This window comes from Mastomys coucha, unplaced genomic scaffold (genome assembly GCF_008632895.1).
Source record: "Mastomys coucha isolate ucsf_1 unplaced genomic scaffold, UCSF_Mcou_1 pScaffold22, whole genome shotgun sequence".
Lineage (NCBI taxonomy): Eukaryota > Metazoa > Chordata > Mammalia > Rodentia > Muridae > Mastomys > Mastomys coucha.
Window position 1 is genome coordinate 261,034,772 of NW_022196905.1, and position 26,247 is coordinate 261,061,018.

The window sequence follows — 26,247 nt, forward strand, 5'->3', positions numbered from 1 at the left end:
ATGCGCCGGGCCACCAGCTGCAACTCAGGTTCGGACATGGCCGCGTGCGTGCAAGAGGAAGGGAGGAGGTAGATTTCAGCAGGCTAGGTTCAAGTCAATCCGGGGAACAAGGGCGGGGCGTCCTCGATGGGCGGGGCTTCTGAGTGTGGGTAAGTCTAGCACTAGGGGCGGGACAGGCGGGGCGGGCAATGAGAGGCGTGGCCTCTGCGAGGTTGGGCTTGTGGCCTCAGTCTGGAAGTAATATATTTACTCCAATCCTAGTTGACGTCAAATGAAAACCCGGAGTTAAATTTCTTTTTCTTTGTTTTTTTTTTTTTTTTGAGGCAGGGTTTCTTTGTGTAGCCCTAGAACTCACCCTGTAGACCAGGCTGGTCTCGAACTCAAAATCCACCTGCCTCTGCCTCCCAAGTGCTGGGATTAAAGGTGTGCACCACCACCGCCCGGCCTGGAGTTAAATGTCTTGAGCTGCCTAAACACAAGCATACCTACCTCAAACATATATGGGTGGAAAAGGGATATGCATTTTGTCACCCCTTTTTGGTTTTGCCTCCCACATGCTTTTCCAGTCCTGCTTTTCCCAGGGATATCCTTCTGGACCTGGAGGAGCAGGGATTGGTCTTGCCCAGGTCCCTGGGAGAGGTTTGGCTTCACATTCCGTCACTTGGTGTGCTCTGCGGCAGTAGTGGTATCGGCCTGAGATTCAGCCCTTTTTTTCCTGGAATCGCCGGGAAGGGAGCTGATGGATAGTTTCTGGTCCAGAGGTGGGAGTGCATTGTGTATGGGCTAGAATGGAGGGGGAAGGCAGGGTAGCAAGGCAAGGTAAGGAATGTCTAATCTGAGGCCACAGACCCTTCTGTGTATTGCAACAGGATGTGCTCCTCGTTTTGGGGTGGGGACCAGGAGATCCGGATAGCCAGAGACAGAATTGGGATCTACCTTCCCAGCACAGTACCTGGGTCTACAGGTAGTGGTATAGAAGACTGTCCTCTGAGTATAATGGCCATTCTCTTCAGTGCAATTGCAATTACTCAAAAGATGTCCTCCAGATTGGCCCATGCTCCATCAAAGGAGACGGTGTGGGGAGGGTCCAATGGATTCCAACCATTCCTTCCCGGATCCTCCCTGTGAGCCTGTGAGCTTGTGAGCTACAATTCTTCCATCTGAGGTGGTCTCTGGAGGCACTAAAATACACACACACACGAAGGTTAACTGAAGGGAGGCTCCGGTATGAATCTATAGGGAACTTGTCATCCATGTTGGACTGAGATGTTTCTGTTTGGGTGACGCAGCTGCTTTGGGGTCATTCATGTTCTTGTAAGCAATGAACTCATTGGATGCAATGGTTACTTTAGGCTGTCACTGGAATCTTATCAGGGCATATGTTTCTTTCTTCCCAGGGGAAGTTCTTGGAAACAGGTACATGGCCATCTAACACACAGTCTCTCATCATAATCTCTATTTTATTTTATTTTTATATTTATATATATATATATTTATTGGTTTTTGAGACAGGGTTTCTCTGTGTAGCCCTGGCTGTCCTGGAACTCACTTTGTAGACCAGGCTGGCCTCGAACTCAGAAATCCACCTGCCTCTGCCTCCCAAGAGCTGGGATTAAAGGCGTGTGCCACCACAGCCCAGCCATAATCTTTATTTTAAAGACCAGGATAGGTGGGTGTGGTGGCACATGCCTTTAATCCAGCACTTGATCAGGAGACAGGCAGATCTCTGAGTTCAAGGCTAGCCTGTTCTACAGAGTGAGTTCCAGGAGAGCCAGGGCTACCCAGAGAAACCCTGTCTCAAATTAAACAACCCACCCAAAAATAAAACTGAGGCTACCACAGCTAACACCCCTCCTGTTCCTTTATTCTTGCCCTCAATCCCTTCATCATCATTTTCCAACCTTACAATTCAGCTTTGGCATTACAACTATTGCACAGATGTGAAAACTTGTTCATAACAGACAACTCCCATGAGCCTTCAGAGAAAGGGTCTTGGAGATTATGTGGAGCACATGACAGGTGGCAGGTACCGAAGTGCCCCCATAGTACACTGATCCAGGGTCAGAAACTTAAGATATCATCTTCCTATCTCCGTGGAGTGGTGACAGATGTCACCTGGACTGGAAAATGTGCTATCTTTGTCTTTTGTTTGTAGCCAGTGGGAGAAGAGGTAGGTTGGCCCAAGATGATCAGGTGGATGGTGGTTCCTTGATATTGCACTGAAATCTTCACTTTTGTCTATGGCACCAAGGTTGAAATGTATGCAGGGACAGTGACAGTGCATCAGACCCTGGGCTGAAGCATGGATGGTGGTCAAGGCCACCTGGGGTAGGAGAGTGGCTTCTTTTTCAGTATCCGGTTGGCAAGATGGGCCACAGTGATAGAGAGCATCCAGGGTCAGGGTGGGCAGTCTTGGAGCCTTGCAAGGGCCGTCCATCCAGGGATGGGTGGGCAGAGGGTAGTTGGTCTCTTCAATCTATCAGTCCCAAGATCAAGGTCTTCCAGGCACTTGCAGGGCTGGCTGGAGATTTTGATCTCGGCTAATGGGCCCAGAAACACTTCTCAGGGACAGACTCAGGAGGTGTCAGACACTTCCCTAGTTTTTCACAGCCTGGGGGTGCCCAATTCTGGAAAATGACATTTAAGAAAATGAACTGCAGTTATTCAGGCTTTTCCGGTCTGGGCACAGTTAACATGATGTGGACCCCTTACTCACCCACCCACTTGGCTGCAGGGCAGAGATACCCCTATCTCCACGCTTTCCAGAATCCTAGGAATGTGGAGCCCCAGGACCTACTTTAAATAGCAGCTCTGGTTCTGCAGAAAAGGGGGTGGGTGGAGCTGCAATGGGCAAGCAAGTCGCCAGGAAAGTGACCACAAAAAGCCAAGCCTCAGGGCAGAACTTCGCCTAACAGCCTGCATCTCAGGCAGCTTCCAAGTGGGGGAAGCCAGGAAAAAGAGTTTGCCAGACGACTGAGAGTCTAGGAGTTAGACAGATTCCCTGGTAGTCAGGGAGAGGGGCCGCGTCTAGGAGATAATGGTGCTGAATTTCCAAGTGGCCAGCCTGGCTTCTTTTTCACCCTCCTGACTTGAAACACAAGCACACTAACTTAAGATAACGGTTTTGGTCTCCCAGCAGCAGACCCCTGCTGATGGCTGGGCTCAGCAAGTTCAAGGTCTGCTCAGGGCATGACACGCACAGTTCTGGGCCAGTCAACTATCCTAGCTTCCTTCAAGCTGAAGGATCCCTAAATTATTGAAGAAAAATATTTCAGAGACTTTAAAATCTTTCTTCTGTGTGTCTGCTGCATTCCTCACCCCCCATAAATGCCCCTCTTCAGCTGCTGATTCTGTGTGGCCCTGGAGATTTCTCTGCTGCTACCTCTACCTCCGGATTTTTCCTGCCTTTTAGTTATTTAACTGGCATAGAAATTGAATGCCATCAAAGCTCATTAGCCTGCACTACTGCGTGGCTGCAGCCTGGATGGAACAGCGATACCCCACTGTGGTGAGGACCCTGAGGCTCCTGAGGCTCCAGAAGCCTAGCTAGAGGACCTAGGTGGGGAAGGACATGGGGAAGGAATCATCTCTGCTGGCTACAGACCTTCCAGCATGTGTGCTTTAAGTGCCCCCTCCTCCATGTTCCTGCCTGTAACTCTTCACTCACTGTCCCATAAGAAAGCCGATGAATTCTTTGGTTCCCCAAAGTAAACCCTGGTGGAATGTACCTCTGTTGGTTATTGGGACCTTAGGAGGAGAGGTAGATGTTTACATCTCCCCATGGGAGGGAGTTTAGCAATAACTAGCAACACAGGCACAGTCTGTGAATGTAGTGAAGCTGTTCCCCAGTGGGACCCTCAGAGGGGGCTGTGCCCAACTCGGTCCTGAACAAGGCTACTCATCCTCCAACAGTAAGAGGTACATTTCCCTCCCACACTACCCAGAACAATGAGTACCCACTGCTAGGCTGAGCTGCATCCATACAAGGAGCCAAGGCATCTTCAAAACTGGATGAGACCAACGTCTAGCACGGGCAGCAGTACCAAGCACAGGCAAGCCCCAGCATGCACACACCACTCACCATGACAGCCTGGTTACACACGTTGAGCTGGGGCTGTCCGGGGACCAAGGACTTTTGGTGCTGCTGCACAACCTGGGTGATCCTGCTGCGGGCATGCTGGTACTCATCACCGGCGAAGCTGGAGACAAGGCGGCTCTGGTTACAAGGCTGTTGTGTCCAGGGCCAGTCAGCTCCTGGCAGGAAGCTCAGGAGGCTCACACATGTTCTAGGACATAAAGTGGTCTAGCCTGGAAAGCCTGAGCCTTGGAGCTAATCTCTAGAGGTGGGAAGAGCAAGGACAGCAGTCTGAAGCCAGAGTGGGCTATGGGATCCCACCTGGCGACCTTTGAGCCTTCCTGGACAGCTGTCTGCCCTGTGGACAGCTCTTTGTTGTCAGACTCTGCCAGGGGAGGGAAATGGAGACCTAGGAAGCTGAGCTGTGGCAGAAAGGCCCCCTCTTAATGACAATGTGACCTGTGTGTGAAGAAAACTCAGGGCTTGGAGACTTAAGTCCCTGGGAACCGCTACAGCACAGTGGGTACTAGTTTGAAACATGTATGCATATGACACTTGATTTTTCTTTAGCAAGTGCTGTTTTATGTTAGGAGGCAGGCACAGAAGGAGAGGAGATAATACCCACAAGCCCAGAGTTCCAGCACAGGCACTTGTGGTATTTTGACTAATTTTTCACTATGAAGACATGCTTTTGATTTTTTGAGACAGGGTTTCTCTCTGTAGCCCTGGATATCCTGGAACTCACTCTGTAGATCAAGCTGGCTTTGAACTCACATAGATCGGCCTGCCTCTGCCTCCTGAGTGCTAGGATTAAAGGTGTGCACCACCACTGTCCAGCTAGAAGACACATCAATGGATACACTGCGCAGCTGGCATATAATCAACCTCTGCACTGTCACCAACTGTGGGACCACCATGAAGCTGCAAGGACATCTATACAGAACAAATCTTTCTGTGATTTTAAATCATGTCACTGTCGCTCACACCATGTGTCCTCAGGGACTTATAAATGAAAACCCATGAGCTTCCCCACCCCACAGGAACAAGTTTGTACCTAGATAGCATGGGGAGGACAGGATGTGCCAAGGTCCCCTAGGAGGTGGTTACTGCTAAGGTGAACGTGGTAGTTCCCACCTTTAAAGCCAGCACTCAAGAGGCAGAGGCAGGCTGATCTCTGTGAACTTGAGGCCAGCCTTGTCTACATAGTGAGCCCCAAGTCAGGGTTACATAGTGAGACCCTTTCTCAAATAAATAAATAAAAATGTAATGCTCGCCGGGCAGTGGTGGCACACGTCCTTAATCCCAGCACTTGGGAGGCAGAGGCAGGTAGATCTCTGAGTTCGAGGCCAGCCTGGTCTACAGAGTAAGTTCCTGGACAGCCAGGGCTATACAGAGAAACTCTGTCTCAAAAAACCAAAAAAAAAAAAAAAAAGTAATGTAATGCTTGATTTCCCTCCTGGTGAAGACTGATTAAATAGATTAAATATATTTTTCTTTTCTGGAGGTGTTAGGGATCGACACAGTTGGCAAATACTGTACACTGAGCTATGTACCCAGTCTGTGTCCTGTCCCATCCTGTTTACCTCCCTGACCATCCATCCCAACATCTACCCAAACACCTGTGTCACAGCCATCGCTGGACTGTCGGGAAGCCTTTCGCTGGGTGTGAGCACTCAGTACTCTGTGCGACACAAGGCTCAGTGCAACACATATCACTGATATTCCCACAACAGCATAAAAAGGACAGAGCTCAGAGCTATGCACATGCCAAGCTCAGGCTACAGGCAAATCCCAGACATTTGCAATGCAGGCTCTGACAGACCTTGTGGGGAGAGAATTCTGCATGGGAACCATGTCTGTGTTTTTCATCTCCTCACAGAGGCATCCATTCCCTGTGAGACCAGAGGAGTAACTCCAGGGAAGGCAGAGTACCCAGACGTGGTTCTCACTTTTGACCTGCCTGACCAGGGTCTCCTTTGGAGACCCTGCCCCCTGCCTCACCTGAGTGGGAATCTCTCTCCTGGGTCACGTCCCAGGTGGAAGATCAGGGGTAGTTCCGTGTGTTCTTCCTGGGTGTGGGTTGTGACCCCTGAAACATTCTGCCCGGGGCAGAAGTCAATGCCCTGCAATGAGAGGCACAGAGAGCAAGTGAGCATCCCGGAGCCAGAAGCCCATGCCACAGAGATGCCCTACTAGTCCAGCTTCTCACACATCCCTCATACCTAGTACTGTGGTGTTCACTGGGGAATGAACATGAGTGGGGCAGAGTATGGCCACCCCTGACTGAGGGGGAAGCTTCAGGCAGAGCTGCTCAGCAGCTCACTCTGGGCGTCTCCCTAAGTTCTTTCTCTCTTTCTTCCTTCTTTCTCTTTCTTTCTTTCTTTCTTTCTTTCTTTCTTTCTTTCTTTCTTTCTTTCTTTCTTTCTTTCTTTCTTTCTCTCTTTCTCTCTCTTTCTTTCTTTCTTTCTTTCTTTCTTTCTTTCTTTCTTTCTTTCTTTCTTTCTTTCTTTCTAAATAACAGTCTGAGCAGCTAGGCTGTAATCTCAGCACTTAGGAGATAAACGTAGGAATATCATGAGTTTGAAGTCAGCCTGGGCTACAGGAGACCCTGCCTCAAAACAAATGAAACAGTCTGCACAGACTAATGCTTTGATTTTGACCAACTGTGCAGAGGAGAGCTCCTGAGAGCGCATGAAGCCCTCTCAGTGTGTGGTCAGGGAAAACAGTGAGCCTCTCAGAAGGTGATGAGTCAGGATGAGTCACTAGACCAGACACAGGAAGAAGGACCTTTTGCTTGAAAGCTGAGAGAACACAGACCCAGAGCTGAATGTGCGAGCTGAAGGTAAGGGACAAAAGGGCCGTGAACACCAGGCTCAAGGGAAGGGTACAGGCTGTGTAATCATGACCACTGCACTCAGAGGTACAGAGGGAAGGCTGAACACACAGTCAGGCCGCAGGGAGCCAGTCCCTGCAGCTTCTTCTCAGATAGCTTGGCTCCTACGGCTACCTCTCCTGAGTGCGGCCCGACTCCATTACAATCGTCCCTGTGTACAAGCTTGTCCTTAGCCTGTGACCTCCCCTACCCGATCTCTCTGCTTACTCCTTGAGGTGGACTAATGTAGGGATGAGGAATGCCCCTAATCACGCCTCCAACAGTCCCAGACGGGAACTGTGACTCAGGTGCCCTAGTGTCAGCCAGCTCATCAATGGGAGACCTTACTGTAGGGTCTGTTTACATTTGATATGCAGTGCAGTTCACTAAGCAAATGCCTGTAACACCTCGTATAACACCCCTGTGATGGACAGCTGGTTGGTGTAGCAGTTTACAGTCTATAAAGCAGGGAGGCCATAGACTATGAAGTTCCATTTGCTTGAAGCTGCAGAGCCAAGTTGGGGACTGGAAGGACAGGTTATATTATAGTCAAAGTCTAGGCCTCCTGGAGCGCCCTGCCTGGGGACAAACTGTGCAGCACACAGCAGGAAACCACCACAGTTAGCATGAAAATACCAAACAGCTAATGGAGAAGTCTAGATGGAACTCATAAATTATAATTTGGATGCAAATCAAATAAGCTATTTAATTAAGATCCAGCTAATTGGTCTAGGGTTTCTCTTACAGCTGCTGTAGTCTGAGTGCCTCACCCTCGGGGCACCGCGGGAAAGTCAGCCTGCTGTACGGAGTGCTTAGTCTATCCCGCAGAGCTGGACTCTGGCCTGGCTCTGAATGACAGCAGGATGGGGGGGACAGACAGGCTGCTAGAAATCACGTGCTGGTTTTGGAGACGTGGTGAGGGACGTAACCCTCAGGTTGGCTCACTCTCCTGGGAGATGAAAGTTCAGGTGTAGCAGTTGAGGCCTCCATCTTAAGTCTGAATCAGCTGTCCTCATTCTGTGGATGCTGCAGAGACCTCCTTCAGCATGGGCAGTGTGGTGTGGAACCCTGGACACCGTTCTGACTGAGACATCGTTTGCCCTCCATCAACACCACCACTAATTACAAATGAATGGAAGAACAGATTCCCTCCTTGTGGGCATAAGCAGGCTTGACAGGCGTGTAGTGAGGGTGGAGGCCAGAACAGTTCACAGCACACAGGACCCTAGGCACTCAGCAATAGAGGGCAGGGCTAGAAGGGGAGGTGCTCTGTACAGGAAAGAACCATTTGCAAGATGGACACACGGAGATGGATTCTGAGTGCAGGTGTGGGCAATGGAGATCTCAAGGTAGTCAGATCTCAAGGCAGCTGTGTCCACAAGGAACTGCTGCTAGACCTGGTGGTGAGAGAGAGGAAAAGCCCAAGGCCTAGTTGTTAGCATTCTATCTAAGCCTCACTCCACAGTTACCTGGCAACAGCCAGGTAGGCCTGACTCACTATAAAAGGGGCTGCTTGCCCCTCTCCTCCTTCTCTTGTTCTCTTGCTTCTCTCTTGCTCTCTTGGGCTCTTCCCTACCGCCATCCCTTTTCCCTTCTCTTCCCCCTCTCTCCTGATGCTCATGGCCAGGGTCAGCCTCTACTTCTCTTCTCTTCTCTTCTCTTCTCTTCTCTTCTCTTCTCTTTTCTTCTCTTCTCTTCTCTTCTCTTCTCTTCTCTTCTCTTCTCTTCTCTCCTCTTTCTCCTCTCCTCTTCTCTCCTCTTCTCCTCCTCTCCCTCTCTTTCTCTCTCTCTCCCTCCCTCCTCCTCTCCCTCTCTCCCTGTCTCTCTCTCTCTCTCTCTCTCTCTCTCTCTCTCTCTCTCTCTCTCTGCATTTCTCTGCCTCTGCTACCCTCTTAACTCCCCTCCCCATTCCCTGAATAAACTCTATTCTATACTATACCATCATGTGGCTGGTCCCTCAGGGGGAAGGGATGCCTTGGCATGAGCCTATGAAGACATCCCCCTCCCCCCCCCGACAGCTCACCACACCCCCATAGAACATATCTTATACTTCTTTATCTTTTTATAAACACATCACTAGTGACCGCACTGGAATTCCAGGTATTCTCCATCCCTGCAGCCAGCTCACTAGGCAGGCAGGCAGCTAGCGTCTCCCTCCAAGGCCGTCTATAGGACCCTGACCCTAATAGGTCTGGGACCCTTGCCCATCTTTGTATTTTCTCCTCACCTCCACCAGGCCTGGGTGACTTCTAGCACTGGATTGGGAGGGAGGTGTAGAGTTTCAGACAAGAACAAACAGCTGAGGAGCCTACTTAACACATCAAAGCAGACCCTGCTGCCAGGTTCTCCCAGCATTCCTCAGTCTGTTACAGGGTATGGCTGGCATACCCTACCCCCTACCCTGAACGCTCCAAGCCAGGGGACGTAGAGCTGGACTGCTCTTCCCTGTATGATCCGGCCATTTTGCTTACCCACCCCTTCTGTACATTTGGCTGCCTGGCTGCTGCATCTAGTTGTCCCCTGCCTTGGATCTCCTCACAGGGCTCAGGGTCACGTCTACTCTGGACTCTCACAGAGAGAGGTCTCTGACTCTGGCTATGCTCTCCCTTTCATCTACAATAAACTTTCTCCTCCAGAAAGCAGCTCCATCCCTTCCTTTTTCTTTTTTCCCATTCAGAAAGGATGTTAAGGGTTGGGCCTGCCTGGTACCGCACTGCCTGCCCATCAGTCCATATGCAGTAGTCACATCAAGGGATACTGGGTTGCACTGGTCCCCAGGCCCAAGAAGGAAGTAACCTGAAACAGGGCACGCAGGCTATACCTTCCCTCCGGCCTGGCCTTTAGAGCAAGAGTGTGTCTAAGGTACAGAGTGACCCTAGGGGAACAGCCATGGAGCCTCTAGATAAACCTCCCAATGTGCTTGCCACCAGGAGGGGACATCAAGCAGGTCTGTGGCTTCTCGGCCTTGGGCTGTATGATCTGTGCCCACAGGCAGCTCAGATGACATGAATTTGTCATCTTTTGTGGGATTCCACCTCGCCTTCCAAACAGCCCGTGGAGACCCTAGCACTATGTCCTCATAAAAGGGGTGTGGAGGCATTTGTGAAGGTATGAGGCCTCCACAGGCTGACCTGCAAAACCATGCAGATGACATAAGGCTAAGAAGCTGGGGCCTATGTGGGTGACCCAGGGCCATGGGTGTGGGGTTCCATGTTAGTGCCGAGGGTCCATCAGGAAACCCCAGGTTGATGCTGGCTCTTCTGGGCCTGGCTGTGACTTTTAGCAGGAAACTCACTGCATAGACCTTAAGCCTCTATGTAACATGGCTTCTCAGCTTAAGATTAGGAGGTAGGCTGGGCAGTGGTGGCACACGACTTTAATCCCAGCATTTGGGAGGCAGAGGCAGGCAGGTTTCTTAGTTTGAGGCCAGCCTGGTCTACAGAGTGAGTTCCAGGACAGCCAGGGCTATACAGAGAAACCCTGTCTCGAAAAACAAAACAAAAACAAAAACAAAAGGCTGGAGAGATGGCTCAGTGGTTAACAGCACTGACTGCTCTTCCGAAGGTCCTGAGTTCAAATCCCAGCAACCACATGGTAGCTCACAACCATCTGTAATGAGATCTGATGCCCTCTTCTGGGATGTCTGAAGACAGCTACAGTGTACTTACATATAATAAATAAATAAATCTTAAAAAAAAAAAAAAGATTGGGCTGGAGAGATGGCTCAGTGGTTAAAAGCACTGACTACTCTTCTGAAGGTCCTAAGTTCAAATCCCAGCAACCACATAGTGGCTCACAACCATCTGTAACAAGATCCAATGCCCTTTTCTGGTGTATCTGAAGACAGCTAAAGTGTACTTACATATAATAAATAAATAAATCTTCTTTTAAAAAAAAAGATTAGGAGGTAGAAGTGATGAACATGGGTCTCCTGACTTGGCTGGAATAACCATGGCTTAGGCTCCAGGATGATGCTCTTTAGAAAGACTCCAGCAAGAGACCAACTTTCAACCATCTAACTCTGGTCCCTGAGGGATGAGGACCTAAGACCTGGTCTCTTTGGAATCATTGTCCCACAATGGGGAGGAGGTCTGTTAATAGCAAGAGCTATACACGTTTCAGACATTAATTTTAGACTTCATGTTCTGAGAAGCTGGAAGCTGTGAAAACCCTTGTGGGGCCCACTCTACCTGCTGGAGCACAGAGTAAGACACTGTTGGTGGCACCTCAGGCTCCTCATGACACCTTCTGACATGTGTACAAACAGGATCACATCAGGACCATCTGGTACCCAACAGGCCATGTGGATATGAGTTCTGCCTGGAGAACCTTCCAGACATTCACTGGTGCTGATAGGACTTGAAATATATCTTCTTGGATGGGTGCTAGTCTGGCAGAAGCAGAGATGTTTTTTTTCTGGACCCTGCCTTAAGGAGACCACAGGGGTAGAGCAGCTACCCATGTGGCCTTGCAGTGGTCCAGAGAGGGAGCCACACAGGCATGAGAGGGAATTTTTTTTTAAAGATTTATTTATTATTATAAATAAGTACACTGTGGCTGTCTTCAGATGCACAGAAGAGGGTGTTAGATCTTATTACGGGTGGTTGTGAGCCACCATGTGGTTACTGGGATTTGAACTTATGACCTCTGAAAGAGTAGTCAGTGCTCTTACCTGATGAGCCATCTCACCAGCCAGGGAATTTCTTTCTTCTGGCTTTTTTTGTTTGTTTGTTTGTTTTTCGAGACAGGGTTTCTCTGTATAGCTCTGGCTGTCCTAGAACTCACTCTGTAGACTAGGCTGGCCTCGAATTCTTCTGACTTTTAAACTACCCAAACTCTTGAGGAGCCAACAATGGGTACCCCAGAGAAAACCCTGAGGAGAGCACAGGGCATGTGTGACAACCCTTAGGTTCTATTCACTATAATCTCAGATCCCTTGAGGGAAATTCCAAAAACACTTCTGGGTCACAGGGACTGGAAACATTCATGAGCATCCAGAAAACGGGTGTCTCTGGGATACTGGCTGCCTGCCCTGGCTGGTTTTATGTCAACTAGACACAAGCTAAAGCCATCTAAGAGGAGGGAACCTCAACTGAGAAAATGCTTCAATAACATCAGGCTTATGCAGGCCTTTAGGGCATTTTCTTGTGGGTGGTGCCATCCCTGGGCTGGTGGTCCTTGGTTCTATAAGAAAGCAAGCTGAGCAAGCCAGTGGTAAGTGGCACCCTCCATTGCCTCTGTGTCACCTTGTGCTCCAGGTGCCTGCCCTGCCTGACTCTTGTCCTGGCTTCCTTCAGTAATGGACTACCACATGAAAATACAAGCACCAACTACACCCTTTCCTCCCAGCTTCGTTTTTGGTCACAGTGTTCCATCACAGCCATAGAAACCCTAACCAGGACACTGTCTCTGAGGCGTGGCGGACAAATGTTTAGGATGGCCCTCAGGAAGCACAGGTCAGGAAGGATGGGCAAAGCAGGGGTCACGGACACTGTCCTAGGCTGCCCCAAACTTCCAAACTTCCACTGGGGAGGCAGCACCCTTGAGGCCTAGCCACACGTACAGCACGGCATATGCTGTTCACCTGCCCACACACCCAGTGCAGCCTGGCGTTCTGCCCAGCTGGAGCTTCCTGAGCTGAGATATTTGTAGTTTGCTCCCTCCTTTGTTCATTATGTTCTAGCATTAGGCGTCTCATTAAGTGATGTTCTTCCCTATTAAGGCACATTAGAAGGTTTCCGTGTGCTTAAGGACCTTCTAGAGCCTGCGGGGATGGGGGAGGTAGGACCAACAGCTTGCAGGACACAGGCCTATGGCAGCTGCACATGGGCCGAGGCCCCAGCAGAGGCCTAGGCTATGTGTGCGGTGGCATTTCAGACCTCGAGCGGGCACCAGGATGTAGATACTGACGCCCCCAGCTGCGGCCATCAGCATCTAGGCCTGTGCAGGCCACCACTGATGCTGCCAGCCTGGGAGGGAGAGAGAGAAGAATGCTAAGTAGAGCCTTAGGGGCATGGTGGGCAATGAGGCCCTCTGCCTGGGCCTGGACCCTGTGCTCTCTGAAGACCACCTATGAAGGCGGGACATTCCAAGACAGAGTATTTGTCCCCTAGCAGGATACCACTCATATGCCATTAGAACTTTCCAGAGCCCACATGCCCAATCTCTACATCTGGACACCTGGACATAAAAACCAAGGATGGGCAGGACCCATAGGGCCACACAAGGGAGGGAGGCTGTGGGGCAATGGTGCCTCCCTTGATGGTAGCTGAGAGATAGATAGATTCAACCCAGTTCTCCAGTGGCCTCCCAGTGGTGCCCCCGCCCCCCGGGAGGCTGTATCCAGGCACCTGTACCTGTTTGAACTCCTCCCAGGAGTTGGTCCAAGTCCAGAGGTGCGCTTTGTACTGGCCAAGAGTGACTGCCATCAGAGTGTTGCCACGGTAATAAAATATGGGCCTGTTGTGTTGAGGAGAGAAAGAGTGAAGACCAAGTCTGTGTGTTTACATGTGGAGCTCCTGGCTGGGGAGCCCATGCCTCCGGGTAGGTTATCAAGTGACACTTTAAAGATGTGCTAAGGGCACAGAGTACAAAAACTAGGAGGGAATTGGAGTGGGTGGCTCAGGAGGATGATTTCCTGGCATGCATGAGATCCTGGGGTCCTACTTGGCCCAGTGTGTGTGACAACCAACAAGGCTGCAGGGACTGCCCCGAGTCATCCCCTGGCTGGTCCTGGCCCTTGTAGAGGCAAAGCCTGGCCCTAGGGAATGGGGGGCTGACAAAGGAGCTGAGTTGCTTAGCTACTTCCCCTTCTTGGAAGTAAGATGGGGTCTGGGACTGGGAAAAGCCAGCACTCATTGGAAGGACACCTCCTATCCCTGAAGTCTTTTTTGTTTGTTTGTTTGTTTGTTTTGGTGTTTTGGTTTTTTGAAGACAGGGTTTCTCTGTGTAGCCCTGGCTGTCCTGGAACTCACTCTGTAGACTAGGCTGGCTTTGAACTCAGAAATCTACCTGCCTCTGCCTCCCAAGTGCTGGGATTAAAGGCGTGCGCCACCACTGCCTGGCCATCCCTGAAGTCTTAAGATGCTTTCCTAAGAGTCAGGGCTTCCCAGTGCCCTGATGGGCCCAGACTGGTCCCTTTCCCAGGTGTAAATCCCAGGTGTAGCTATAACGTTCCAGTTCCATCTTGTCTCCCCTGCTCCATCTTCTACACTCCTGCTTCTTTTGTGGTCATTGCTAGCCAGTGAGGAAGTTAGAGCCTGTGCAGGAGGTTCTAGCTCTGGGCCCCAACATGAGGAGCTGCGGCAAGGGGGCAGGACTAGGGGTGGACAGATGTTGTCTTGTACCGACCTGTCTGTCATCTGGCCCTGGAGCATGGTGGGGAGGAGGTCAAGTCCGTCAATTACCCTGTCACTGGGGGGCTTCAGGCCTGCGAGGGATAGGCTGGTAGTGAAGAGATCCATAATACTTCCCAGCTGGTGGCTGACCTGAAATGGATGTAGTAATCTTTGAGATACTCCATCCTCACCAGATGGTGTTTGGGGGCTAGTGCCTGGGGTGGTGAGCACCCGATTCTCCTCTGGGTATGCAAATGTGCACCAATGCCCCAACACTTACACCTGTCACCTGCCATGGGAGGCCACAGCCAGAGTTAAGTGGAGTCATGGGGCTGGTAGGTGGCAGATGGGACTTAAACTGAACACCTCATGTCCCACTGCCCCTACCGCATATGGATCAGCTGTCATAGCTAGACCCAGAATGCTAGAACTCCTCCTCCTCCTCCTCCTCCCAGAGAGATACGAAAGGGTCCCACCTCTCAAGGCTTAGTCGTCCCAAGAGTCGACAATGTTCATTTTGACACCTGAAAGCTACTGTGAGCTTTGTATATCAGAGGAGAAACGGTCAGGAAAGTCCCAGAAGTAGCAAGGAAGCCAGGGGGAAGGGAGTCAAACAAATGGTCCAGTCTCCTGCTTCACCAAGCAGAAGATAGTGCCAACAGGGGCAGAGGCACTTGCTGGGCCCACCACTGTTCATCTGTGGATGGAATTAGCCCTGTGGGAAGTGTACTTGGCTGTTTTCTGCTCATGTCCTGACATAAGGGCAACTCCAGTCACTGAGTAACAGTGAGCTCCTTCAGTGGCTTGCCCACCCCCAATAACCTTTCAGTGCTGCTGTGCTGGAGACAGACGTGTGGTCATCTCTTTTTCTTGGCCTCTGTGTGTGTCGAATAAACCTTGGACTTAACCAGACCCTGCTAAGGTTCGCTGCCCTTGCCTAACTCAGTCACATATCACCCGTATTCTGATGGGGAGGAGGCAGTTTCTAAAGATAAAACGTCTGGACAAACAGCCTCAGGAGAGGCCCTTGCAATCTGCACGCACTCTCTGCTGTAGAGCCTCTTTCCTCATTCACAAACCCCACACCCTCCCCTATAAAGGATCCTAGCTAGCTCTCCCAACCCCTGCAGGCCCCTCTTTCCCATGGCAAAGTGTTTGCCTTTCAGTGTTTGAAATTAACGGTCTCATCTGCAGAGGCCGCTCAGACTCTCCTCTCCTTGGACTCTGTGCCCTGAAATCTAACAGATTACCGTGCAATAAGGTCCCTGTCTGACATGGACGGTCCTCTATAGAGCCTGCTTGGGAATAGGGCATTCTTGCAGGTGCATGCTCTAACTAGAATCTCCCTATGTATGGTATCAGGGGAACAACATAGGCCTTCTGCAAGCCTCTGTGGAGAACAGAGAGCTTTCTGAATGGCTCATGGCCCCTTCTGGGTATTTCCCTCCAGAAAAGAGGAAAGGGGAAGGAAGGGAGCCTGTTGCATGACTGAGGTGATTGGAAACGGGGAGGTCTGCTTGCCAGCGCAGGCATCTGAGTGCACATGAGCTGTGGTGTGTCTGACAGCAGAGGCTCAGATGCCGTCAGCCCCTTTGAGATGAAGCTGGATCAAAGGCTGCCATTATACCGCTGCTGCCAGGTGCAGCATCAACGTGTGCTTCAAGGTAGAGGAATGTCAGGGTGTTTAGGTAAAGATCTCAGTTATCACAGAGCACAGCCCGAATCCCAGGGGATTCCATCCCAGTTTGTGGGGAGCGCAGTGAAAAGCAAGCCATAGCTCTGGAGCACGCTACGCTTTCCTCAGAAGGCAAGGCTGACCTCTCTTCTCAGCTGGTGCCTCCTGAGGATATCTGATGGGAAGCAGATGCTCTGAACCCACTGGACATAGCAGAGTAGGTTAGGCATCCTGGGCTTGTGGGATCTTTGCCAGTGCCAGGTCAGGGGTGTAACCCAGGATTGGATATGGTTCCTCGTGGGCCATGACGAATGTCCCTTCCTAGGAACATCTCATGTGTCTCCCCTTTCTCACCCAGTGACAATGAATCTAGTGCTTCCACAGCTACATGAAGGCTGGCAGAGGTGGCACCGGGACATGAAGAGCGGGTGCAGCTGTGGGTCAGGTCCCTCTCCTAAGGGTCAGATGGTTGTGGCCAGTCTGAGTGTCCACTAGTATCCCACTAGCTATGCTTCTTCCACATGTGATGTATTCACATGCACTCTGTTCCATAGAGGGAGCTGGCCAGATGACAGGCAGGCCTGTTTAACCAACCGGGAAATCCACCAACCTGCACGGCTCTGGTGATTAATGTGACCCTGGAGTCCTGTGTCAAGAGGTCCTGGCAGAGGGTAACGAGGAGCAGAGGCTCAGGCAGGTCTAGTTTGGAAGCTAGGTACTGAGGGCAGGCCCCAGTTGTTGCTAGGGACACGTGGGGACTGTTCGGAGCATGGTGAGTAGGAGTGTAGCTCCCGTGGTTGGATGGTTGTTGCCAGGTCTGCCCTAGTGGCTGGCACACTGGACAGGCAAGCTCTTTGGGCTTCCCTTCCCACATATGTGCTGTTAGGGGGAAGGGTAAGGACTGTGGCTGGCAGAACGACAGCTACCAGGGACATCTGCATTACCATCCCCGGACTCTGTGGTTGTAGGATCCCACTCAGCAATGGGGATATAAGAGAGTAGGAGGGACTAACAATGTGCATCAACTGGACTCTAGGAGACTGGCCTATACTGCCCATGAGAGTTAGGGGACTGGCCTGTACTGCCCATACGAGCCAGTATTCACAGCAGGCTAATGGAGAAGCGGAGAGTAGAGGTAAGGAGATGGAGGAAGGCTAGCCCAGCACTTAGCTCCAGAGGCCAAGAGTTAAGGAACAGATCTGTCCTAGACTCTCTGAGGAGCCAGTCCCATGGCTTGTCACAGAGGCCAGCAGATTCCTGCTCCTGATTGTTAGCGTCAGCCATTCTGTTCAGCCCCAAGTATATGGAGAGAGGACTCACCACTGCAGGGTGAACTGGGGAACCCAGAGGGAGGCACTGTCTCCATGACCAAAGAGGCCTGCTTGGGAGCAGTGACATAAATGCTCTCAGCAGCAAGCATTTAGTGTGCTGACTATGAGTTTCACAGTAGATTCTTCAACAAGGGATGGGCTACCTGGGGCCAGGGCTTGGGGTTGAGAGTGCTGTCTGGCGTGAAGGTGATCAAACTGAGGTCTCAGAAGGATCCACACTGCACCCACTTGAGGCCTCATTTCTGGACTTTGTCACAAAGACATCGGGGTTCCATCTAGGGCTGCAGCTGTCCCTTGTAGTAAGTCCACAGAACATGGGCAGTCAACTGACTACAGAAGCCTCCTTATCACCCAGGCACCAATGTCCCCGAGACCTTGTAGTGGACACAGCTTCAGTGTGGCATGGAGACTCACCTGGCCTGCAGCAATGTGCCCTGGCCACCATGCAATCGCAGGCTCCCTCATCCCGCCTTCAAATGTAGTCTGCTTCCCACACAGGAAAGGACCATTGCTGCCACCTGAGGATGAGAGTCACCACTTGTCAGCTTAAGATGTCAGGGCCCAGGACCTCTGGGAGATCAGGGACACACAGCACCCCTGGCTGGCAAGTGGCCTATCCTGACTTCTGAACTCTTTGTTAGGTACATTTGAGTCCTGAGGTCATGACAGAAACAAAGGATGGGGAGGATGTGTTCAGGTTGCAGACACAGGTCAGGAAACCTGGGTGGCTCTGAGCCAGGCAGCCAAGATACTCTTGGCTGCAGCTTTCCAAAGAGAACAGAAAATTCTCACCTCATTAAAGCCACCAGCCTATTAGGAGTCACTGCTACAGGAAACAGCCACAGAAGCCCCTTCCTGTCACAGGCCACAGACACTGATGCTTCAGTTAGTGTTCTTAGATGCTAATATTCACAGGTATCATGTACTGGGGAGGGTCCTACCCCAGATGCCCTCTGGTCTTTACTCAGTGTATAGGGGCAGGGCACACAGCTGGAGTTTGGAGCCACTAGGCCCTAAACAAGCTTGTGGGAAGCTATCAGGTAAAATTCCTTTCTATCTCAATCCTAGACACAAGGAAGAATTCCCAGGGTCTTGGAGCTGGGTGAGCCTGTTCCATAGGGAAAGATGTCACAGTGTGAGCTGCTGAGGGTCCATCTCAGGTCCCCCAAGCACAGGGGCAGGGAGAATCCAGGCATTTCCTAGTGAAAAGCCAAACAGAACTCTTATCCCATGGAAATAAGAGTCACTGTGCTCTGTGGCTTCCGTGGAACCCTGCTTCTTCTCTGTATGCAGTAGACATAGCAGCATGAAAAGATGTCAGATCAGAAGCCCAGCAGCTTTGTTCATCCCCACCTGAGCCAGGCTAACTGCACGGGTGAGAGACAGGCGTGGGCACCAGTAAGGAGATCTACTAGGTAGCAGGAGATCTGTGTCGGGAGAGGCCACCTGGCTCTATATTCTATTTCTACTTCTTTAGATAGGTATGGGCATATGGAGCTTTAATCTTTTTAAGTGTTTTAATATCAGACTCTGACCACTTTTATTCAAGAAAAACTTTTCTTGTTCACTTTGCATTGATCTGTGCAGGCACAATTCTAGTAACATTAGAATCACCTGTGTTAATGATGGCCAGTGTGCATACTCTGTAGTATTCCCCGCTTTGAAATAACTGAACTGAATACTTGAAGTTTGAGCTGGTGCCCAGATCAATATTATTGCCACTGTGGTGATGGCACGAGTTTTGGCCAATGTGGCATAGTACTCTAGTTCTGATTTCCTCAAAACTGGGCAGTTGTTGGCGAGGAGAACCAGTTTCACCTTGCCCTGTCTGGTCATCTTCAGAGTCCACTTGTATCCTAGCCTGTACTTTCCACTCTTTATACCAAGTTGGAGCCTAGGGCTGACAGACTCCAGAGACTTTTTTCCCATCATTTTTGCAGCTACCATCTTCTACCTTAGATGCAGGATGGCCTCTGACCTACCATACAGGAGAGCAGGTGCCAAGATCTTGGGGTGATTGTTAGAAATGATACCATTTCCCTCTGCCAGGCACCTTTCTACCCTGAGAGTTGGCCATTAGGTAGCAGCTGAGTTCTGGGCATCTTCTGGGAGGTGATGGGGTCCTGCTCTTTTCTTTGAGATGAATGTGGAAAGCTTGCCTAAGAACCAAGCTTGCCCATAATGCTGGGCATAGAGAGCCTCCAGGTCAGCCTGGCTAGACATGGTGGTCTTTCCTATTACACAACAGCTTCTCCTCGGTTTATGAAAGCTGTACTGGGTTAGTTCACCTGAAACCAGGGATCCCCAGGGCACTGGGTGTAGGACTGACTGCACCACCAGAGGTACCACAGCCTAAGCTGCCTGAGAGAGTACAGGTCCAGGAGATTATTGGGCCCTCAACCTTGACAGGTAGCCTTGAATTGATCGCTGAGCATCACAGGTGACTGTCCCAGGTTCATCCACTGTATAGCTCCCAAGGCTTAAGATGTTATTAGAGGCACCTCTGTAGCAACCAAACCTACTCTACACCAGCACTGCCAGATGTTCTGCCAAAGCCCTGGCTGCCAACATCTCCTGTAGCCTGAGGCTGTGGGAAACTGGCTTCTTGCAGGTAAGGTCCTTTCTGAGATGTTTCCTCCCCCTGACACTTGCCTGTTCTTTCTCAGAGGACTCAAAATCATGTGAACGCAGTTCCAGGCCTGAGTCATCAGGGTGAAGACCTTGCTCCTGGGTACTCTTTCTGGGAGGTCTGGGAGTCGCTTCCTAGCCAGTGACCTGGGGCCGGAGGATAGGAAACAGAACTTGCCTTCTTTGGGAGCAGAAACGAGGGCTGCACCATTATCAGACGTGAAGAAGACAAATGTGTTCTTACTGATGCCCAAGTTCTGCAGAAGGCTCAGGATCTTTCCAACACTGTCGTCTATTTCCCGAACGGCATCGCCATACCTGCAGGGGGAGATGGCACTTTATCCAGCAGCCAAGGGCATTTGTGTGACCCAAACACAAATCTTGTCACTCCAGATCTCTGGGTCTGTCCAGTGGGGCAGTTAGCTGCTTCTCAGAGGGAAGTTCCGGCTCAGTGCAAATGGTTCATTGCAAACAATGCGGACATAAGCACCACAGATTCCTTTTCATCGCTGACCCCAGGTTGGGGGAGGTTTCAGAGGCACGGCTGTCTTGTACCTTTTTTTTTGTGCTGGGGATTGAACCCAGGGTCTCATGTATAAGTATCTCTGCCACTGGAAAGCATCCCAGCTGCTTTGGACTTTCCATAATGGCCCAGACCAGCCACCCGATGATCCTCAGTATAACTGAAGGCCTCTGTGGGGCTTAAGACTCACCGCCCTCGAAGGCTGGTACCCAAGAACTGTCTTGAGGCATAAACTGGTGCATGTGTGGCGTCAATGGCCCAGTAGAGGAAGAAGGGGCTCTGCCTCGCATTTTGTGTCTGGATGAAGTCCAGAGCTTCCTGTGGAAAAGGCCTCTGTTCTCCTCTGCTGCAGTCCGATTCATCCCCCTGCCTCCCCAGCATCCTCCTGGCTCCTTGCCTCGCCCAGCCCACTCAGCCTTACTTGTAAGTAGAGCTGGGTGAGGTTAGCTTCCCCAGTCTTCCAGTTAATTGGGAACTCTTCATAAAATCTGAAAGCAAAAACCAAATATTAGAATTTAGTCAAGAGAGCCACCTTTCCTCGATTTCACCAAAAAGTTGGGGATACTCCATGTGAAGCAAGCATAGCTTCCAGGTGACTGTCCTGTCTGAGGTGACAAAGTGATGGTGACCCCAGCATGCTATGTAACAATCCTGTCTGAGGTGAGAAGGCAATGGTGATCCCAGCATGTCAGTTGAGTGTAGAACAAGTTGGGGGTATGTATGCCGCAGAGACAAGACAAGCTCAGGAGGTTGTAGCTGAGTATGCATGTGTGCATATGTGTGTATAGGTACATGTGTAAGTGCAGGCATGCATGCAGTAGATGCACACATGTGTAGAGGATGGAGGGCAATATCCTCTGGGCTGGGTCTCTCTCTTACTAATGTTTTTTGAAACAGTGACTTTCTGTATTGCCCTGGCTAGCCTGGGACTCATTCTGTAGACCAGACCATGATGGCTTCTAACTCACAGAGATCTGCCTGCTTTGTCTCCTAAGTGCTAGGATTAAAGGGGTGTGCCATCATGCTGGGCCAGAGTCTCTCACTGGCTTTGAGCTTACCAATTAGACCTGTGGGCTAGTGAACCTCATGGAATCCTCCCGTCTCAGCTTCCCAGAACTGGAATTACAAAGGCATGCCATCCTGCCTGGCTTTTTACACCAGCACCAAGGACAGGACTAAGGTCCCTGTGTTTGTGAGGCCAGCACTTTATCAACTGAGCCATCTTCCCAGCTCCAGAGGCTGCTTCATGAGAGGTGAAGATGTCCTGTAGCCTGCTGAGAGGTGTCTGTCCCTGGGTACCCCAAAGGGCTCTTCAATAGCTCCTGAAGGTAGAAAGCACTCATTTTTAAGAGGGCTATGCTTTGCCCAGCCTTGAGGTCTGCTGATAGAACTTCTACTCAAGGAACATAGGAGGAAGGAAAAGAAAAAAAAAAAGCAATCAAAAATTCAAAAATTCAAGAAATAAGCCACGCAGTGGTGGCGCATGCCTTTGATCCCAGCACTTGGGAGGCAGAGGCAGGAGGATTTCTGAGTTCGAAGCCAGCCTGGTCTACAGAGTGAGTTCCAGGACAGCTAGGGCTACACAGAGAAACCCTGTCTTGAAAAACAAAAAACAAAACAAATAAACAAACAAACAAACAAAAACAAACAAAAAAATTTCAAGAAAGATGAGTCAGGTCCTTGATCCCAGAGCTGCAGTCTGGAGGTATCCTCTGAGGCCTGGCCCAGGAGGGCTCCCCTCCTGACAGGGATCTCTTTTCATGGTGTCAATGGCAGTCCCTGGAGTGACTCTCACATCAGTTTAGCCCCACAGTCTTGTTTCTTGTGTGCAGCTAATAGGCCAAGTTAGTGCTGAAGATGACAGCTACTCCACCAAGAGGGTCCACGGGTCTGAGACCCCAAATACAAAGCTATGATCACACCTTGGACGCAGGATGTCCTTTGAGTCACATGTCTGGAAGGAATCTATGACTGTGGACTGGTTAGAAATGGCCTCAGGTGAGCCTCATGAGGTCCTGGGCAAAGTGGCCTAGGAAACAGAGCTCTTGCTCTCTCCACATAGGATACTAGATGCCAGCCAGTCGTTCAAGGACGCCAGCCTTATTTCCTCAGCAAACACCAGAGGCAAAGGACAGAAGTAAAGGCCACAGGGATGGAGCAGGGGGAAGGGCTCTGTCTGTTACCTGCCAACCATCTCCCAGTCCTTGTACACAGGGATGTTGGGTTTGACCTTGTTGTTGTACGGTCCAAAGTGACAGTTGGGGGATCCAAACCACTCATCAAATCCATGCTTCAGGGGGTGGAACTGTGGCCTATGACCCAGATGCCTAGAAACATGAATCAAGATACCTCAGAGACCCCCTCACAGGGGACATTCTAATATTCTGCTCGGTAACAATCCACCGTTATCACCATTGCTAACCGTATAAGCAGCACGCCAGCATTCCAGCACCCCCTGGCCTGGACAGACCAGGGTACCAGAGGCTAAGAACTCATGTTAAGGGGGAGCACAGGAACCCATCTACACGGCCCAGATAATGCTAGCACCTAGAGCTCCAGGCACATCCAAGGTTGTCTAAGCATGACTTAGGGCATTGCAGAGCAGAGTGTCCTGGCAAAGTGAAGGGCTTCTGGGCACAGCTGAGGGTGTCTCAGTGCAACCAGTGGCATCTGGGCACAATGAGACCCAAAGAGAGTTTAGGGATCCTTCAGGATTCTGGAAGGATGAACCTGGCGGAAGGTTGCATCGGAGAAATCTCTCGAACGCATTGAAACCAGCGGGGCTCAAATGCCCATTTCAGCTCTCTCCAGACTCAGTAGCTCACTCCTGGACACTCTATCCTTTATCCTCAGGGACATTCTAAGGTCCTTGGGTATCTAGCCAGGCAGGTCACCGCTCCATTTCTTACACAAAAGTCAGAGTATTCCACCAGCTAAAGGGAGCTCACCAGGAAGGTGTCTGGATGGGAGGATGCCACACTGGCTAAGGGTTGTACTCTCATCCTCAGGGGCTAGGGCATGAACTGATACTGGAGGGAGGAGAACAGAATATGGCAGCGTGCCTACTCTGGTGATAGTGCAAGCTACTTGGAGAGCGAGGCTCCCCTGCTCTGAGAGGGGTCCCCAGAATAAAGCTTCACAGGGTAAAGCCCCTTAGGCAAAGCTGCAGGATCCACCCTTCTTCCACCTACACACCTCCATGCCAGCCAGTATTACCCCATGCTTTCTCATCCAGCCTCCTCTTCTTTCAGGGACCCTTAACTGTATGCCCTCCATCCGCCAGTAGCCAAAGAGCGCAGCTAGCCCAATTCCAACTCCTAGCACCAGCGGTCAGCAGACCTGGGGTATCCCTGAAGCAGGGCCTGTCCTCCCTGGGAACCCCAGCTTTCACCTGCTCTTCAGAGCACATGTTAGACTACCACTGACTCCAAACCCTGGGACCCGGAATTATTTATCTGTATTATAGCCCCCACCCCCACCCCCTGGAAGCCTTTTTCAGACACAGCTTTCAACACAGCATCCCTGAGGTGGAGTATCCTTTCCCCAGTTGTACTTGGGATAGGCTATCATGGATGAAGGGCTTCAGGGAGGCTCCAAGGTGTTCAGATCCTAGGTCACCATGTGCTCATTCTATAGGTAGAATTAAGGGACAGCAGAGAGGTCTTGGGGGATGAACTGGCTGGTCAGCAGCTACTCTACCTGCCCTTCAGGGAAGAACGTCCATCTAGGACTCAGTTTCCTCACTTGGGGAGACTGGCAAAGCGTGGTTGGCGCTGCGTGCTTGGTCTGCCTGATGGTTGCACACAGAGAACCTGTAGAGCTATTCTCTGACCGTCAAACACCCAGTCTCTAACCTCTCCTTCGAGGCCAGTGCCTCCATATTGGATATGCTCTCAGGCCCACTGCAAGACACTTGTCCTTTCTAAACACTGAAAGGCAGATGGGAGGACCCCCCCGTGCCATGTCCAGCATCCTGAAGCCTGTTTTGGGGGAAGGATGACTAGTGTTCTGCATGGTAACAGCTGTAGTTCTATGCACTTGGTCCTAATAGCAGTTGGCACTAGCCAGGGGGTGAGCAGGACCCGGGAGTAGGCTGATTTGTGTTCTCACTCACCCACTTTGGCTGCTGGCAGACTTACAGGAGCCTAGGCTAGTCCAAGTAGGACTTGGTCAGGAAGATGATATCTGTGTAAAGGACACAGGGCAGTCCTGGCTGAAGTGGACAGCACTGGACTAAACCCTGCTCCTAGAGGACCAACTGAAGCTCTCCCTGCCGCCTGAGAGCCTGGCCTCACTGCCGGCCTCTGCTCACTGTGTCTCTTTTAGAGTTCATCAGTGCTGCTGCCCCTCTTGGTTACCTCTTTTCTTTCAGAAGTCATCCAGGAAGATCAGTAGCTCTGCAGAAACTGTGCCTGTTCAACTCAGCCCACCCAGTCACTGACAGCAGGAAGCTAAAAACTTGGCAGAACTGTCAGGCAAGACACAGGCATCTCTGGTTATGCTGGGGCCACCAGCTCTTTGTGCTCCCTTGCCTGCCATAGTTTCCCAGGCTTCCTTGCCACCTGCTCGGGGTCTGTGCAGGCGAGGAGGTGCCTGATGCCTGTCGGCTCTTCTCCGCCAAATCCTTGTTATGGCTAGGTTTCCTTTTTTGCCTGAAAGGTGACAGATGTTTCTTAGGCAGCCTCTGGGTCACCTGGATCTCCTGATATCAGGTTCTCTAACCCTGTGACTGGTAACAGACTCAGAGAAACCATCTGCAGGGGACCCACGAGCCACGAAGATACAGAGAAGACTGGGGAGGATGTTGTGAGGGAAAGGGCCTGCTCGGCTTTAGGCTAGGGAGAGTTCCATCGGGGGATCATGGGATGCTGCGGAAGAGAAGGAGGTAACTCTCAGTGCTGGAAACCGGCCACAGGGCAGCAAAACCACCTGTCCACCTGACTGTTCCATCCCACAGACGCAGCTGTCCACTGCTCCTCTGCGTCTACTGAGCCGCTTCTTTGTGGCTTAGCCCTCTGGCAGCTGGCAAACTGTCTCATTCGTGTGCAAGAATGTGGCTGGCCCATTTAGCAACATTCTACTGGTCATGGCTGGGGCAGAGATGGCAGAAAGCATGGTGGGAAGGAACGAGGTGGCAGGGATGGCTGAGTGCTTGTTCGATGTCCTATTGAGAACGTTCTCCGGGAGGCCAGTGTCTCGGCATCCTGTTGGACTTGAGATCGTTTAATTTTATTTACGTGAGACAGGGCCTCACTGTGTAGCATTGGGTGGCCTGGAACTTGCTATGTAGATCAGGGTGGCCTCAAACTCAGAAGCCTGCCTGTCTCTGCCTCCCAAGTGCTGAGTTAAAGATGTATGCCCTTGGCCAGGTGGTGGTGCACGCCTTTAATCCCAGCGCTTGGGAGGCAGAGGCAGGTGGATTTCTGAGTTCAAGGCCAGCCTAGTCTACAGAGGGAGTTCCAGGACAGCCAAGGCTATACAGAGAAACCCTGTCTCAAAAAACCAAAACAAACAAACAAAAAAACCAAAACAACAACAACAAAAAGATGTGCGCCCCCATCAAGTTCCTCACTTCAGACACCAAGTTCTTTTTTTTTTAATTTTAAAAAAGATGTATTTATTTTTATTCTATGTGCGTGGATGTTTTGCCTGCATGCACATCTGTGTACTATGTGTATGCCTGAAAAACCAAGTTCCTAAAAGCTCCCTGCAGAGATTATAGCTAGCACTCAACTATAATCTCAGCATGTGGAAGGCTCAGGCAATGGATCACAAACCCCAAATCAGCTTGAGACCTTTGCCTCAG

The 26,247-nt window shown here is 50.9% G+C and overlaps 2 protein-coding genes and 1 pseudogene across 5 annotated transcripts in view; all 3 read right to left on the reverse strand.

The window, feature by feature from the left end:
• Positions 1 to 38, reverse strand: part of Aprt (adenine phosphoribosyltransferase) — a 2,325-nt gene extending 2,287 nt beyond the window's left edge. The window contains exon 1 of the mRNA XM_031336894.1: positions 5 to 38. Within this exon, the coding sequence (XP_031192754.1) occupies positions 5 to 38 (34 nt within the window). The remainder of the gene's footprint in view (positions 1 to 4) is intronic.
• A 1,638-nt stretch (positions 39 to 1,676) lies between these two features.
• Positions 1,677 to 26,247, reverse strand: part of Galns (galactosamine (N-acetyl)-6-sulfatase) — a 32,577-nt gene continuing 8,006 nt past the window's right edge. For 2 of the 4 annotated variants that reach the window (XM_031341684.1, XM_031341683.1), the window contains 10 exons: positions 22,625 to 22,768; positions 20,863 to 20,929; positions 20,632 to 20,759; positions 20,097 to 20,236; positions 17,705 to 17,808; positions 14,298 to 14,434; positions 13,304 to 13,406; positions 6,077 to 6,198; positions 4,082 to 4,199; positions 1,838 to 2,627 (listed from right to left, as the gene is read on the reverse strand). In XM_031341684.1, coding sequence (XP_031197544.1) covers positions 2,541 to 2,627; positions 4,082 to 4,199; positions 6,077 to 6,198; positions 13,304 to 13,406; positions 14,298 to 14,434; positions 17,705 to 17,808; positions 20,097 to 20,236; positions 20,632 to 20,759; positions 20,863 to 20,929; positions 22,625 to 22,768 — 1,150 coding nt within the window. In that variant the 3' untranslated portion in view covers positions 1,838 to 2,540. Of the gene's footprint in view, positions 2,628 to 4,081; positions 4,200 to 6,076; positions 6,199 to 13,303; positions 13,407 to 14,297; positions 14,435 to 17,704; positions 17,809 to 20,096; positions 20,237 to 20,631; positions 20,760 to 20,862; positions 20,930 to 22,624; positions 22,769 to 24,799; positions 25,722 to 26,247 lie in introns of those variants that run through there. The other 2 variants (XM_031341685.1, XM_031341682.1) reach the window with 2 other exon arrangements.
• LOC116070338 lies at positions 18,796 to 19,936 on the reverse strand (annotated as a pseudogene).